At 44.0% G+C, this 17145-nt stretch overlaps 2 protein-coding genes across 5 annotated transcripts in view; both read left to right on the top strand.

The window, feature by feature from the left end:
- Positions 1-6842, top strand: part of epc2 (enhancer of polycomb homolog 2 (Drosophila)) — a 42138-nt gene extending 35296 nt beyond the window's left edge. For all 4 annotated transcript variants that reach the window (XM_056435280.1, XM_056435271.1, XM_056435263.1 and 1 more), the window contains exons 12-14: positions 5083-5245; positions 5320-5569; positions 6004-6842. In XM_056435280.1, coding sequence (XP_056291255.1) covers positions 5083-5245; positions 5320-5569; positions 6004-6073 — 483 coding nt within the window. In that variant the 3' untranslated portion in view covers positions 6074-6842. The remainder of the gene's footprint in view (positions 1-5082; positions 5246-5319; positions 5570-6003) is intronic.
- Positions 6843-7133: 291 nt separating this feature from the next.
- The window catches only part of LOC130202989 (kinesin heavy chain-like), a 28698-nt gene continuing 18686 nt past the window's right edge, over positions 7134-17145 (top strand). The window contains exons 1-16 of the mRNA XM_056428890.1: positions 7134-7622; positions 8730-8817; positions 8925-8998; positions 9699-9803; positions 10554-10602; positions 10689-10744; positions 10850-10937; positions 11282-11406; positions 11483-11587; positions 11676-11824; positions 13601-13749; positions 13934-14103; positions 15433-15501; positions 15588-15794; positions 16518-16664; positions 16892-17080. Of these exons, the coding sequence (XP_056284865.1) occupies positions 7497-7622; positions 8730-8817; positions 8925-8998; positions 9699-9803; positions 10554-10602; positions 10689-10744; positions 10850-10937; positions 11282-11406; positions 11483-11587; positions 11676-11824; positions 13601-13749; positions 13934-14103; positions 15433-15501; positions 15588-15794; positions 16518-16664; positions 16892-17080 (1896 nt within the window). The 5' untranslated portion in view covers positions 7134-7496. The remainder of the gene's footprint in view (positions 7623-8729; positions 8818-8924; positions 8999-9698; positions 9804-10553; positions 10603-10688; positions 10745-10849; positions 10938-11281; positions 11407-11482; positions 11588-11675; positions 11825-13600; positions 13750-13933; positions 14104-15432; positions 15502-15587; positions 15795-16517; positions 16665-16891; positions 17081-17145) is intronic.

Raw genomic sequence — 17145 nt, 5'->3', positions numbered from 1 at the left:
CCTGAGTGTTGAATCCAGTCTTCCACTCATCCCCTTGTTTTTATTCTAACCAAGTGATATGTCATTTCTTAAATCCAATCTTGGTGAATATCTTGGCCGCTCGAAGCAGTTCAAAAGCAGATGACATGAGAGGCAGAGGATAGCGGTGCTACACCGTAATGTCATGTAGTGGACTGTAGTCTATGCAAGGTCTCAGAGACCCGCCTTTCTTTCCCCACAAAGAATCCATCCGGCTGGAGACGATGAAGGACGGATAATCCCTGATTTGGAGTGAAGAGGAGATGTATTCATCCATTGCTGTTCTCAGGTCTCGAAATCAGTAAAGTCCCCTTGGGAATGGGGGCTCCGGTAAGAGATCAATGGGACAGTCAAAATCTGTGAGGAGGTAGCGACAAGGCTTTAGACTTGTTAAACACTTTTTAAATCATGGTAACAGGAAGGTACCTTGTGTAGATCAGGATAGTCAGGTGATCTATAATGATCCTACTAGAGTCTGTTGGTGGATTAACAGGATGCGAAAGTTTACACCTGCCCTTACAATCCTCTCCATTCCTTAACTTTCCCTGAAGGCCAGTCTATGTGAGGATTGTGGATCTTCAGCCAAGGAAACCCCAAAATAATCGGGGAAAGCTGAGTCGACTCAAAAATATGAAATTGCATGCTCTCGGTATGGTCCTTATTTATAGTAATCCGTATGGGCTCAGTGCAATGGGTAACTGTGAACAACAAGCGGCCGTCTAAGGCACTGGCACTAACAGGATGAGATATGGGACAGTTTTATTTTTAGCTGTTTGACTAGGCCCCAGTCTATAAGGCTTTCGCCAGCCCTCGAGTCTATTAACACACCCTGGTCAAAGGTCTGATTGTTAATACAAATGTCTACCTGAGTAACAGGTCGAGGAGGGAAGTCTGCGGAAACTTGCTCACCAGCGCCTCCTTTGACTGGTGAGCACGATCTTTTCCGGGCATGAAGCAGTTGATGATTCGCTGGCCGCAGTAGAAACAGCAACCTCCCGTGAGACGGCGCTGCCTCTCTCCAGAGAAAGCCTGGTTTTTCCAAGCTGCATGGGTTCCCGGAGTCATTCGAGTGTAGTCCTCTGATGGTCCGCAACATGAGCTGGAAATCCTCCGCTGGCGCGCCGAATTCGAGTAATTCTGGAAGCTGAATAACATCTCGGTTGCACGCTCCTCTCTCTTTCGAAGGCGGTTATCGATCCGATGGCACAGCGATGAGGATTCCAGATCCCGAGGTGTCTCCAGTGGGGCCAGCTGGTCCTTTATCGGTTCCCAAAGTCCTGTCATGAAGGCGCTACTTAAGAGCCGGAACATTCCATCCGCTGTCCGCTGTTGCTTTAACAAAACTCGATGGCATAATCAACCTGACGGTTGAGCTGACGTATTGGAAACAGTCTTCTGCTGGCCTCCGTAGCAGGCGATGAGTGGTCAAAATGCGCCTCATAGTCTCTATGAAATCGGCCAATGAGTAACATAGTTCGGTGTCTCTAGACCATTCTGCAGTAGCCCAGGCTGCAGCTCTTCCCGTTAAATCGACACAATAAACGCCACTTTACCATGCTCAGATAAAAAGCTGCTGGGTTGTGTTGAAATGCAGATCACACTGTACCAGAAAGGCTCTGCAATTGAAGAGTCTCCGCAATCTCTCCGGAAGAGCCAGCCAGAACGGGAGGAAACAGCCTGACCTGGGTCGTCAGCTGGAGTATTGACAGGCACTCAGCTGTGGATGACGTCACCGGAGGAGCAGTCTGTTGATGAGTGAAAAATTATTCATTTGGGCAACCAGTTGTTGCATCTGTGTAGATAATTCTTCCTGAACCCGCCTGCGCCCTCTCAGCTCTTGTATTTCCGGCTGACTTTGTCCAGTTTTCCTCGTGGATGAAAAATCGTCACTGTACCGACAGAGCGGCGTGAAGCGTTCTTGGGTCGGCTGGGTCCATAATGGGTCAGTTCGTTCTGTTACGAACTCAGACACTTAGAAGTAGGACCCAATTGCAACCCGGGAGGCAGTGTAAAGTACTTTATTTTTCGGTTCTGCAGTGAACAAAATGAAAGCGCCACGAGTGAGGGATCAAAACTTTCAAGAGCACAACATAACCCGACCTGATCATGGCAAAAGACCAGACGAACTGACAAGGAACACTGGGAGACAGGGAATTTAAGCACATGGTAACAAGACACAGGTGGGACCAATCAGGGGCGGGGCTGACACTGATGAGCATAGGAGACAGGTGTGATGACAGGTGAAAACAATCAGGAAGCCTGGAATGAGAGAAAGCTAACATAAATGACATGAACCTCTAGCATATCCAGACCAGTGACAGAGCCACTGCCCAGACCAGTAGAGAACCACTGCCCCAGACCAGTGGAGAACCACTACCCAGACCAGTAGAGAACCACTACCAAGACCAGTGGAGAACCACTACCCAGACCAGTAGAGAACCACTACCCAGACCAGTGGAGAACCACTACCCAGACCAGTAGAGAACCACTACCAGACCATGGAGAACCACTGCCCAGACAGTGGAGAACCACTGCCCAGACCAGTGGAGAACCACTACCCAGACCAGTGGAGAACCACTACCCAGACCAGTGGAGAACCACTACCCAGACCAGTGGAGAACCACCTGTCTCAACTGTGACAAAGCTTTTAACAAAGTTAATGTAATAATGTTTGTTTGATCTTTGATAAAGTAATGTGGGTTAAAATAAATATAATGAAATTAAATAGATGTATTTTATAACATTAAATACATTTGCATATATAGTTATACATTTATATAAGTACACCTAAATAAACAAACAAATGCAAAGACAGTTATTTAACAATATGTTCTGGAGTAGTTAGAATTATACCGTGTTAGTGACAACCGGCCCTTTGAGGGCCGCCATGAGGCGGATGTGGCCCTCGGTGAAAATGAGTTTGACACCCCTGGATTAGAAGATCATGACAACCAGGTAGAGGCAGAACAGACTCGAGGAACAGACTCGAGGAACAGACTCGAGGAACAGACTCATGGAACAGACTCAGACTCGAGGAACAGACTCGAGGAACAGACTCGAGGAACAGACTCATGGAACAGACTCGAGGAACAGACTCGTGGAACAGACTCGAGGAACAGACTCCAGGAACAGACTCAAGGAACAGACTCGATGAACAGACTCGAGGAACAGACTCGAGGAACAGACTCGTGGAACAGACTCGAGGAACAGACTCGTGGAACAGACTCGAGGAACAGACTCGAGGAACAGACTCGTGGAACAGACTCGAGGAACAGACTCGAGGAACAGACTCGAGGAACAGACTCGAGGCTCAGCAGAGCACAAGACTTGAAGACTTGTTCACGCCAAAAAAAAAAGGAAGTTGGTTCATGAATGACCATATTATATACAATATTACTATTATTATAGGGCCCACTGACTTGGTGTCAGAATGGAGGAACTATAGATTATCATACAACGTCCAACATCGATGTTCGTGGAAGTCACAATTATTAATTAAGAAAACAATTATTTCTCCGCGAAAATAAGGATCATAAATCAGTTTAACTCGTGGATGAATCAGTCGGGTTTCCTCCTGCTCCTCCTTCCTCCCGTTTCCCCCTCTGATACACAGAGGAACGGAGGGGCGACGTGTCGGGGGACGCGGTGCGGAAAGAACTCAGCACACGAAACCTTCACCGTGATTGGTCAATCCGTTTGTCTGTCAACATTTTGCAAAAAAAACAACCAATGATCACTCAGTAAATCACAAAGGACCTCCCACCACACATGTAAGGCTCATTAGCAGCCTGTCAGTCAGAGAACCAGAGAACACGGCGCGAAGACAATGTGCCTCAATATATAGAGCTGAGATTGTTCTGGAATGTTTGATGTATAACACGTGGGTATGTGTCATATGCAAAAGTCTTTAAAAGGTGAATTTACTTTTTTTTGCAAAATGGAGAAAATGCCCTCAGCCTCCAGAGGGTCACGTGACATATGTGAATGTCAGTCAGTTACCAAGGCCACTGGTTCTGCTGTTCAGTGTTAAAGATGACAGGACCAATGGGGTCTCTATATATTTTTTTTTTACTAATCTGATGTTTCACTTAAGAAACAATTTGTCATCCACGATATTAAATACCTCACTGGCACTTTATAGGTAGGAGCCTCTTTGAAAACACAGCTCTGTGTGAAGTTTTGTCTTTAAAAAGAAGGAACAAACTTTCAATTGCGATTAATCGCGATTAAAAGTTTGTAATTAATCGCAATTTCAAAATGTGCGATTAATTAGTTAATTTTTTTTAATCGATTGACAGCCCTAATATACACATATATACAGGACTGTCTCAGAAAATTAGAATATTGTGATGAAGTTCTTTATTTTCTGTAATGCAATTAAATAAACAAAAATGTCATGCATTCTGGATTCATTACAAATCAACTGAAATATTGCAAGCCTTTTATTCTGATTTATTGCTGATTATGACTTACAGCTTAAGAAAACTCAAATATCCTATCTCTAAATATTAGAATATCATGAAAAAGTATACTAGTAGGGTATTAAACAAATCACTTGAATTGTCTAATTAACTCGAAACACCTGCAAGGGTTTCCTGAGCCTTGACAAACACTCAGCTGTTATAAATCTTTTTTTTACTTGGTCTGAGGAAATATTAAAATTTTATGAGATAGGATTTTAGAGTTTTCTTAAGCTGTAAGCCATAATCAGCAATATTATAAGAATAAAAGGCTTGCAATATTTCAGTTGATTTGTAATGAATCCAGAATGCATGACATTTTTGTTTTTTTAATTGCATTACAGAAAATAAAGAACTTTATCACAATATTCTAATTTTCTGAGACAGTCCTGTATATACACACACATATATATATATATACACACACATATATATATATATACACACACATATATATATATATACACACATATATATACACACACACACATATATATATATATAAATACATATATAAATGTATATTTGTGTGTATATATATTTTTATATATATATAGTAGTCTGCCCTCTGGGTCTCACCTTGTTCTGGTTCTGGTCTCTCTAGTCCAGTGAGTCCAGTTCAAAGACTCTGGACTCGGCCAGCGCTCAGTTTGCAGCCTCGGCTGTGATCAGCGCTCCTCCTCCTGCGCCTCCTTCTGCGCCTCCTCGTGGCCACATCAACAGTGAGAACAAACCCTACAAGGCCAACGGAGTCCTCCATCCTCCAGGTGAGGACGGGTCATGTGGGTCAGACCCTTCAGTACGTCTTTGATGATGATGATGATGATGAACTCTTCCTCAGGTCCCTCCAGGACTCCGTACTCTTCCTCGTCGTCTCTCAGCCGGTTGGGGCTTTCAGCTCGGGGGTCACCCTCCTCCTCCTCTTCCTCCTCCTCTTCCTCCTCCTCCTCCTCTTCCTCCCCCCTCTCTCTGCCTAACCAGAGGAACCAACTGGGATCTGTCTCCCAACACTCGGCTCGACTCTCCGTGACCCCGACGTCTGCCTTAAAGCTCGCCGGCCTCGACCGGGCGCCCAAAGCCTCCACCGCCAGGTACACGCACACGCACACCTGTACCACACACACACACACACACACACCTTCACCACACACACCTGTACCACACACATCTTCACCACACACACCTTCACCACACACACCTGTACCACACACACACACCTTCACCACACACACCTGTACCACACACACACACCTTCACCACACACACCTGTACCACACACACACATCTTCACCACACACACCTTCACCACACACACCTGTACCACACACACACACCTTCACCACACACACCTGTACCACACACACACACCTTCACCACACACACCTGTACCACACACACCTTCACCACATACACCTGTACCACACACACACACACCTGTACCACAAACACACACCTTCACCACACACACCTGTACCACACACACCTGGAAGAGAGGAAGTGATGTCATCTTGGTTTTCTCCTCCAGAGACGCTCATGAGTCGGAGCGACCTGTGAACGGCCTGACAGAGACCACCCTGCCCATGGAGGTCACATGACCCCTCACCTGCTGCTCCTCCTCCTCCTCCTCCTCCATCAGCCCTTCCTCCGACTCCTCCTCTCCCTTCCATCACTCCCTGCTCCTCCCCTCCTCCTCTTCCTCCATCACCCTCCTCAGTGACCGGTGAATGTGACACTCCCTGACCTCCACCAAAAGAAGTGGTGTCAGAATCAGAACATTTTACTTAATGATTGTTGTTGTTATTGTTATTATTATTATTATTATTATTATTATTGTACAGTTTGTAAATGTCTTTGTGAAATAGTTTTGTTATTTCATCCGTTTGGTTTGTAAAGCAGATCATCATGAGACTCAGGAGGCCTGGGATCTGTATCTGTGCTCTGATTGGTCCGTGATGAGTCTGTATCTGTGCTCTGATTGGTCCGTGAAGAGTCGTATTTATTTCTCATGTTTACATTTTGTATTCCAGAACGTGAGTCTTGGTTTTAGTCCCCTCCCCCAGAGGGAGAATGATTTAAAGATGAAAGTTGATATTTTTTTAATGTTTTTTAATCGTGTCCATGGCTCCTGATCCTTGAGCATTAAAACACCAACATGAGACGCTCTGCACGGCAACAACGGGTTTTATATTTTTAAACTAGTCGAGTGACGAGGTTCCTGTGGTCTGAATCATGTGAAGAAGTGTGTGTGTGTGTGTGTGTGTGTGCGCGCGCGCCTGCGTGTGTGTGTGCGTGCCTGCGTGTGTGTGCGTGACGGTTCACACATTCGCTCACTCTGTTAAGTAAATAAAAAAGAGACACACTTTGTTTATTTACATTTTTATTTGTAAATAAATGTAAATATAAAATGATTCTCACATCGGGAGGAGAAGCCTGAGGAGAGATGAATGTTGTGGTAGCCAATCAGAATGCTTCTTCATGAGCAGTCGGCACACTGCCCCGCCCCCTTTTCTCCTTCTAAGAAAACGTTTGATCATGGCGGTGAGTTGGAGGTGAAAGCGTTTCCATGGAGACCCTGAGACATGGAATACTTATTTTACACGCATGTATATATAGTTGTGTATGTATACTATATAGAATATATATTCTAAATATATATTATGTTATGTATATTATATATATTACATATAGAATATGTTTTATATATTATATGTATATATATATATAAATAAAATATAGAAACGTGTGTATGAATGAATCCACAGAGGACTCCATGTCCCAGAATGCCCTGCGGCTCAGTGGTCCAGGGTGGCCGGTGAGGAGGCGTGTTCAGTCGGTCAGCATCCTGAAGAGCAGCCGGTAAACACCGCGACGCTCCATCTGCACCGGCGGCTCTCGGTCTGTTTTCTGCCCGGCGGAGGAGCACTTATCCCGGCCTGACGCCCGCACATTGTCCGCGTTCCTCCCGGTTGTTTCCGGTTCCTCCCGGTTGCCTGTCTGCTGCTCGCGGTGCCCGGTGCGATGGGCGACGCGGCGGAGTGCGGCGTGAAGGTGATGTGCCGCTTCAGGCCGCTCAACCAGTCGGAGCGCAGCCGCGCGGACAAGTACATCCCCAAGTTTAACGGAGAGGACACGGTGGTGGTGGCGGTGAGTCTGCATCTTCATCTGCATCTCCATCTCCATCATCTTCATCCTCATCTCCTTTATGACGTGCGCTCCGGGTACACGCCCTCCGCCTGTCTGCCGCGACAGACAATAGACACAATAATAAAGACACACGACACACAACACAGACACACACACGCACAAAATACACACACACTAGACACAACAATAGACGCACACACACTAGACACAACGATAGACACAACAATACACACAAAAGACACACACAAGGTTTTTATTTTGTCTTCATGAATGAAATCGATTACTAAACCTGTAAAATAGAAATAAATATGAATGTATATATAAATATGTGCATATGTATATATGTATGTGTATATACGTGTATATCTGTAAATGTGTGCATATATGTATATATCCTCGATATCCTATATACATATATGTGTGTATGTGTGTGTATATATATATACACACATATATACACACATATATATATGTGTATGTGTGTGTATATATATATATACAGGTGTATATATATATGTATATATATACAGGTGTATATATATATGTGTATGTGTGTGTATATATATATCTGTATATATATATACACACACATATATACACACACATATATATATATATATTCATATATATATCCTCCTATATATATATATATGTGGTAGTCTAGTGTAGGTCCTGTAGGATCCGGTCCTGATGGTTCGGTTCCTGATGGATCAGGTCCTGAAGGATCAGGTCCTGTAGGATCGGGTCCTGATGGATCCGGTCCTGATGGATCAGGTCCTGAAGGATCAGGTCTTGAAGGATCGGGTCTTGATGGATCCGGTCCTGTAGGATCGGGTCCTGATGGATCGGGTCCTGAAGGATCCGGTCCTGATGGATCAGGTCTTGAAGGATCGGGTCCTGATGGATCCGGTCCTGATGGATCAGGTCCTGATAGATCCGGTTCTGTGAGACGAGGCTCTGGTTCCCTCAGCAGAGTCGAGTTTCATGTGTATTTTCTTGACGTGATGATTCCCTTCAAAAAGAAAACCTCTGTGATGAAGATGAAGAGCTGACGTTAACACGATGACATCATCATGTTGACTCTTCACGGTGCTCCTCGTGTTTCAGGGGAAGCCGTACGTGTTCGACAGAGTCCTCCCCCCCAACGCCGAGCAGGGCCAGGTCTACGACACCTGCGCCCGGCAGATCGTCAAAGGTCATCACCCTTGTGTCTACTTAATTATACAATAATATATATAATATATATATATATATACGTGTATATATATGTATATTTATATTTATGTGGTGTGCGTGTTTCAGATGTGCTGGGAGGATATAACGGGACCATCTTTGCTTACGGTCAGACGTCATCAGGAAAGACTCACACCATGGAGGTGAGTCTATTAATATATAATAATAACATGTTTTAATATAGAGGTGAGTCTATATTAATATATAATAATAACATGTTTTAATATATAGGTGAGTCTATATTAATATATTATAATAATATGTTTGAATAGAGGTCAGTCTATATTAATATATAATAATAATATGTTTTAATATATAGGTGAGTCTATATTAATATATAATAATAATATGTTTTAATATAGAGGTGAGTCTATATTAATATATAATAATAACATGTTTTAATATATAGGTGAGTATATTAATATATAATAATAATATGTTTTAATAGAGGTCAGTCTATATTAATATATAATAATAACATGTTTTAATATATCGTTCGGTCTATATTAATATATAATCATAATATGTTTTAATAGAGGTCAGTCTATATTAATATATAATAATAATATGTTTTAATATATAGGTGAGTCTATATTAATATATTATAATAATATGTTTTAATATAGAGGTGAGTCTATATTAATATATAATAATAATATGTTTTAATATAGAGGTGTGTCTATATTAATATATAATAATAACATGTTTTAATATACAGTAGAGGTGAGTCTATATTAATATATAATAATAACATGCTTTAATATAGAGGTGAGTCTATATTAATATATAATATATAACATGCTGTTTCTTATGTAAATACTAATAATCATAAACATGTTCCAGGGGAGTCTTCACGACCCTCGTCAGATGGGGATCATCCCCCGGATCTCCAGAGACATCTTCGACCACATCTACTCCATGGACGAGGACCTGGAGTTCCACATCAAGGTGATGATGTCATCGTACGCTGATGACATCATCATTTATACCACAAAACCTCAAACACGATTCTTTTAAAGCACGTATATATTCGTCCTGAAGTAACCTGAAAGCAATATGATCAATAAGTAAATATCAACGTGCGTTTTCAATAAGTGACATTTAAATCATATAATTATATTTATATATATATATATAATTATATATAAGTGTATATATAATTATATATATATATAATGGCGATACTATGTTATTTTAATTAAAGGAATTTTGTTCATCAACTAAATATTTCAAACACATTATTTCATGCACTTTTTTAGTTTATTTACGTCACAATTTGTACCTAAAAAGTAAAATCTGATCTGGGACCAGACGTCCTGTAGAGGCTCGGCGTGAGGAGCCGGTGATGCGTTCACTGACCTGCCGGCTCTCCATATGTTCAGCAGCTGCTGGTATGAACACCATGCAACATATAAGAGTACTGTTACTATTAATATTAGAGATTATTAAACTCTGTTTGAAATATTTAGAGAAAATATAATTTGGCTTTTTCAATTTGAATTTTTGTAAGAAAAAAAACACGTGAAACATCGTTTTTAATTTTCACAAATTTTACCGTTGTTGAGAATCTCATTAGTGTCATGACAGGTGGTATAAAACATGTAGACAATAATAAGAAATCATAAACATCATGTAATATCATCATTATATATATATATATATATTTCTATATAATGAAACGTCTCTTTTTTCCTGCAGGTCTCTTATTTTGAAATCTATTTGGATAAGATCCGAGACCTTCTGGACGGTGATGATACTATTTATTATCTTTATTAATTAAACACAAACATTATTGATTGATGAGCTTCACATTCCGACTGATTAACGTTTCAGTGTCCAAGACCAACCTGTCGGTCCACGAGGACAAGAACAAGGTTCCCTATGTGAAGGTAATACTCTGTACTACATAGTACTACAGTAGTACTGCATAGTACGACAGCACTGTGCGTATACTGCAGTATCAGGACCTCAGTACTTTGTGCACTTCCTGTCAGGGCTGCACGGAGCGGTTTGTTTCCAGTCCTGATGAAGTGATGGACGTCATCGACGAGGGAAAAGCCAACCGCCACGTGGCCGTGACCAGTGAGTATGACTAGTACTACTACTAGTACTATGAGTACTAATACTACTATGAATACCACTACTAGTACTACTACTGCTACTATGAGTGCTACTACTACCTACTACTACTACAAGTATTACTACTACTACTACTTACAAAAAAAAGTTTAGTCAATCTAGTGAAGAAATTGCGTAATATAGTGAGGAAGTTGCGTAATATAGTGAGGAAGTTGCGTAATCTAGTGAGGAAATTCCATAATCCAGTCATGACGTCTTCCCTTTGCAGACAATCCGGAGAAGCTTTAAACTTCCTGTCGTGTATTTCCTGAAGTGGTTTACGTCTTTTCTTCTGGCTCCGCCCACAGACATGAACGAGCACAGCTCTCGCAGCCACAGCATCTTCCTCATCAACATCAAGCAGGAGAACATGGAGACGGAGCTGAAGCTGTCGGGGAAGCTGTACCTGGTGGACCTGGCGGGCAGCGAGAAGGTCCCGCTGCTCCCCCCGACTCACGTCCTGATCCCTCACACTCCGTACTAAAACGATCCGTAATGCTTCCGTCCAGGTGAGTAAAACTGGAGCCGAAGGCGCCGTGTTGGACGAAGCCAAGAACATCAACAAGTCCCTCTCCGCCCTGGGGAACGTCATCGCCGCGCTGAGCGAAGGAACCGTGAGTCCGAGCAGACGTATGAACCTCTCAGAAAACCCCCCCGAAACGTCATCACTGAAGACGTGATTTCCCGTGTCGTCGTTCACAGAAGACACACGTCCCGTACCGAGACAGCAAGATGACTCGGATCCTGCAGGACTCCCTGGGGGGGAACTGTCGGACCACCATCATCATCTGCTGCTCCCCGTCCGTGTACAACGAGGCGGAAACCAAGTCCACCCTCATGTTCGGACAGAGGTACCTGGGGGGTCTCGTCCAGGGATACGCTCACTATGAACCCTGATCTCTCCTGGTCTACTCATCTCTGATCTCTCCTGATCTCTCCTGATCTCTCCTGGTCTACTCATCTCTGATCTCTCCTGATCTACTCATCTCTGATCTCTCCTGATCTCTCCTGATCTACTCATCTCTGGTCTCTGCTGATCTCTCCTGGTCTACTCATCTCTGGTCTCTCCTGATCTCCTGATCTACTCATCTCTGATCTCTCCTGATCTACTCATCTCTGATCTCTCCTGATCTCTCCTGATCTACTCATCTCTGGTCTCTGCTGATCTCTCCTGGTCTACTCATCTCTGGTCTCTCCTGATCTCCTGATCTACTCATCTCTGATCTCTCCTGATCTACTCATCTCTGATCTCTCCTGATCTCCTGATCTACTCATCTCTGATCTCTCCTGATCTCTCCTGATCTACTCATCTCTGGTCTCTGCTGATCTCTCCTGGTCTACTCATCTCTGGTCTCTCCTGATCTCCTGATCTACTCATCTCTGATCTCTCCTGATCTACTCATCTCTGATCTCTCCTGATCTCCTGATCTACTCATCTCTGATCTCTCCTGATCTCTCCTGATCTACTCATCTCTGGTCTCTGCTGATCTCTCCTGGTCTACTCATCTCTGATCTCTCCTGGTCTCTCCTGATCTCCTGGTCTACTCATCTCTGGTCTCTCCTGATCTCTCCTGATCTACTCATCTCTGGTCTCTCCTGATCTCTCCTGGTCTACTCATCTCTGATCTCTCCTGGTCTACTCATCTCTGATCTCTCCTGATCTACTCATCTCTGATCTCTCCTGGTCTACTCATCTCTGGTCTCTCCTGATCTCTCCTGATCTACTCATCTCTGGTCTCTGCTGATCTCTCCTGGTCTACTCATCTCTGATCTCTCCTGGTCTCTCCTGATCTCCTGGTCTACTCATCTCTGGTCTCTCCTGATCTCTCCTGATCTACTCATCTCTGGTCTCTCCTGATCTCTCCTGGTCTACTCATCTCTGATCTCTCCTGGTCTACTCATCTCTGATCTCTCCTGATCTACTCATCTCTGATCTCTCCTGGTCTCTCCTGATCTCTCCTGGTCTACTCATCTCTGGTCTCTCCTGATCTCTCCTGATCTACTCATCTCTGATCTCTCCTGATCTCTCCTGATCTACTCATCTCTGATCTCTCCTGATCTCTCCTGATCTACTCATCTCTGATCTCTCCTGGTCTACTCATCTCTGATCTCTCCTGATCTCTCCTGGTCTACTCATCTCTGATCTCTCCTGATCTCTCCTGGTCTACTCATCTCTGATCTCCCCTGATCTCTCCTGATTTCCACTGATCTCTCTTGATCTCCCCTGATCCCTCCTGACCTCTCCTGGTTTTTCCAGACATTTCTTAATTTTGACCTGTGGTTGTAAACAAGCCACGTATGGAATTTATTTTTACTTTATTAATGGAATCTAAATGCAGTTCGTGGTCCTCTCCCGAGGTCTTCAGTGCACCGGAGACAGAGTGAACCCTCCTGTCGCCTTCAGATGTTCTAACATCTTTCACCCCGGAGACTTAACCTCCAGAGAATTATTAGAATTCTAATTATGAGTGTACCTACCTAAATAGCCCTTTAAATAATGTGTAATCATGGTATAGTTGCCATGGGAATACAGACTTCAAGTTCCTTTATGAATCAGCCTTCACCTCCACCTTCTCTCACCTCTGACCCTCCATCTCCCGCCCGGTACCTTGTCTTTGTGTTTTCAGAGCGAAGACCATCAAGAACACGGTGTCTGTGAACCTGGAGCTGACTGCCGAGGAGTGGAAGAAGAAGTACGAGAAGGAGAAGGAGAAGAACAGGAGCCTGAGCGTCACGATACAGAAGCAGGAGAACGAGCTGAGGCGCTGGAGGAAAGGTAGAAGTCCTCTTCTCCCGACGGGAGCTCGCCTGAGTTTAATGGGCCAAAGCAGGAGGAAGAGGAGGATGAGGAGGGGTTCAACCCGCCAACAGGGGTCCCATCACGACCCGGGTCTCGAAGATGGGAGGTGTGTTTGCATTTACACGCTGAGCTCTGATTGGACTCCCTCCTTCTCCTCCAGGTGAGTCTGTACCTGTGGACGAGCAGCTGAGCAGCAGGAACAAGAAAAGCAGCAGCGAGGCGCCGGCGGCGACGGACAGCCCGGCGCCGCCGGCGCTCCCGCTGCCCGATGAACAGAAGACGCAGTACGAGACTCTGATCACCGACCTGTACCACCAGCTGGACGACAAGGTGAGTCCTGCCGTCCTATCAGATGGACTACGAATGCAGTCTTCTAGTTGCGTGATCTAGGGAGGAAGTTGCGTAATATACTGAGGATGTTGCGTAATCGAGTGAGAAAAGTGCGTAATCTAGTGAGGAAATTGCGTAATCTCGTAAGGAAGTTGCGTAATATAGTGAGGAAGTTGCGTAATATAGTGAGGAAGTTGCGTAATATAGTGAGGAAGTTACGTAATCTCGTAAGGAAGTTGCGTAATATAGTGAGGAAATTGCGTAATATAGTGAGGAAGTTGCGTAATATAGTGAGGAAGTTACGTAATCTCGTAAGGAAGTTGCGTAATATAGTGAGGAAATTGCGTAATATAGTGAGGAAGTTGCGTAATATAGTGAGGAAATTGTGTAATATTGTGAGGAAGTTACATAATCTCGTAAGGAAGTTGCGTAGTATAGTGAGGAAGTTGCGTAATATAGTGAGGATGTTGCGTAATCGAGTGAGAACATTGCGTAATCTAGTGAGGAAGTTACGTAATCTCGTAAGGAAGTTGCGTAATATAGTGAGGAAATTGAGTAATATAGTGAGGAAGTTGCGTAATATAGTGAGGAAGTTACGTAATCTCGTAAGGAAGTTGCATAATATAGTGAGGAAATGGCGTAATATAGTGAGGAAGTTGCGTAATATAGTGAGGAAATTGTGTAATATTGTGAGGAAGTTACATAATCTCGTAAGCAAGTTGCGTAGTATAGTGAGGAAATTGCATAATATAGTGAGGAAGTTGCGTAATATAGTGAGGAAGTTGCGTAATATAGTGAGGATGTTGCGTAATCGAGTGAAAAAATTGCGTAATATAGTGAGGAAGTTACGGAATCTCGTAAGGAAGTTGCGTAATATAGTGAGGAAGTTGCGTAATATAGTGAGGAAGTTGTGTAATCTAGTGAGGAAATTGTGTAATATTGTGAGGAAATTGTGTAATATAGTGAGGAAATTGCATAAACTAGGAAGGAAGTTGCGTAATCTAGTGAGGAAGTTGCGTAATATAGTGAGGAAGTTGTGTAGTCTAGTTAGGAAGTTGCGTAATCTAGTGAGGAAATTGCGTAATATAGTGAGGAAGTTGCATAAACTAGGGAGGAAGTTGCGTAATCTAGTGAGGAAGTTAGTTTTAGTAGTCTTACCTGTACCACCAGCTAGACGACGAGGCGAGTCCTACCCGTCCTATCTATAGAGGCAGTCTTACCTGTATCACCACATGGACTACGTGGTGAATCTAACCTGAACTACTAACACCTTGGACACTTTTCTTCAATGTAAGTCTGTGAATAATAATCATCTGCCTGGTGTTTTAGGATGAGGAGATCAACCATCACAGTCAGACTGCAGAGGAACTGAAGCAGCAGCTGGTTGACCAGGACGAGGTGAGTCCCACGGAGCCGTCGCCCTCCTGCTCTACACATCTCCACAGAGCCTCAACTCTCCATGTACATGTGATCGGTTCTCCCAGCTGCTGGTGTCCAGCCGTCAGGACTATGAGCGTGTGCAGGAGGAGCTGTCACGGCTGCACAGGGAAGGGGACTCGGCCAAAGAGGAAGTAAAGGAGGTGCTGCAGGCGCTGGAGGAGCTCGCCGTCAACTACGACCACAAGAGCCAAGAAGTGGAGACCAAGAACAGCACCAACAGTCAGCTGAACGAGGAGCTGGCGCACAAAACTGTGAGTGGACGAGAAGAAGTAAGGGTCAGGAGAGTAGGGCGTTCAGATGTTAGGGTAGGAAGGTAGGGAGTGAGAGTGTTAGGACAGTCGTGTGTCCAGTTGTTAGGGTAGGAAGGTAGGGAGTGAGAGTGTTAGGACAGTAGGGCATTCAGATGTAAGGGTAGAGTCTTATGTGATAGGACTCTAGGACAGTAGGGTGTTCAGATGGTTGATTGGTGGTATGGTAGGATGGGTTAAGGGGTTAAGATAGTAGGACAGCAGGGATGTTAGAATGGCAGGATGTTGAGGTTCCTTATGATAGTTTATTTACTGACGCCTGAGTGGCCGTAACTCTTCCCGTGATCCACAGAAAAGACCAAATATTATGTCAAACAGTCAGAGACGAGGATGTATGTTATCAGAACCGACCACACACTCTTATCATCCATAACTTCTGGATCAGGATTCTGAAGCATGGAGTTCATCACCTGGTCTGAGGTCTAAATAACAGATGTTTACCTCCATAATAACACATTTGAGGAGGTTTGATCTTGGGTATCAAGTGATCTGAGCTGCACTCTGCGTGTGGTTCTGTCTGTTGTGTATGGCAACTGGTTTGTCTGATTACATCTGGCAGCTGGTTCTGAGCTCGTTGTAGTTTCTCGATGTCTTTGCGGCTGCAGAGCTTCTGACTGGGCCACTGCATGAGGCACCACCTCCACCACCTGTGTTCCTGTGCTCCAGGTGACTCTGGAGGCGGTTCAGAAGGAGCTGTTCTCCCTGAACGAGGTCAGTTCTCATCACAAGAAGAGGTCCACGGAGATCCTCAGCCTGCTGCTCAGAGACCTCAGCGACATCGGCAGCGTCCTCGGTACCACCGACCTCAGAGCTGTACGGCCAGAACCTTTCTCTGCTCTTCAAATGTCACGCCTCAAATACATTGTACATGTCCGTCTGTGTGGAGTTGTCTCCTCACTACTAACCGTGTGAAGGACATCAGCTTCTATTTTGTAAAATGGCAAAATAAAGGAAAATATAAATAATATTTAAGTGCATGTTTAGTAATTGTTGGTTTTTCATACGCTTTTACCTGATTTGGGGTCAAACTTTCTCTCCAGATGACGGAGACGAGTGGAGTAATGGAGGACGAGTTCACCACAGCCCGCCTCTACATCAGTAAAATGAAATCTGAGGTCAAATCTCTGGTGAACCGCAGCAAACAGCTGGAAGTCAACCTGACGGAGAACATCAGCCGGATGGAGGACAACGAGAAGGAGCTCAACTCCTGTCAGCTGCTCGTCTCACAGGTAATACATCCACACACTCGGAACCGGAGGAATTCATCTCATTTAATGGATACATGAATGGATTA

This window comes from Pseudoliparis swirei, chromosome 2 (assembly GCF_029220125.1).
Source record: "Pseudoliparis swirei isolate HS2019 ecotype Mariana Trench chromosome 2, NWPU_hadal_v1, whole genome shotgun sequence".
Taxonomy (NCBI): Eukaryota; Metazoa; Chordata; class Actinopteri; order Perciformes; family Liparidae; genus Pseudoliparis; species Pseudoliparis swirei.
This window is presented reverse-complemented; position numbering and strand designations above follow the sequence as displayed.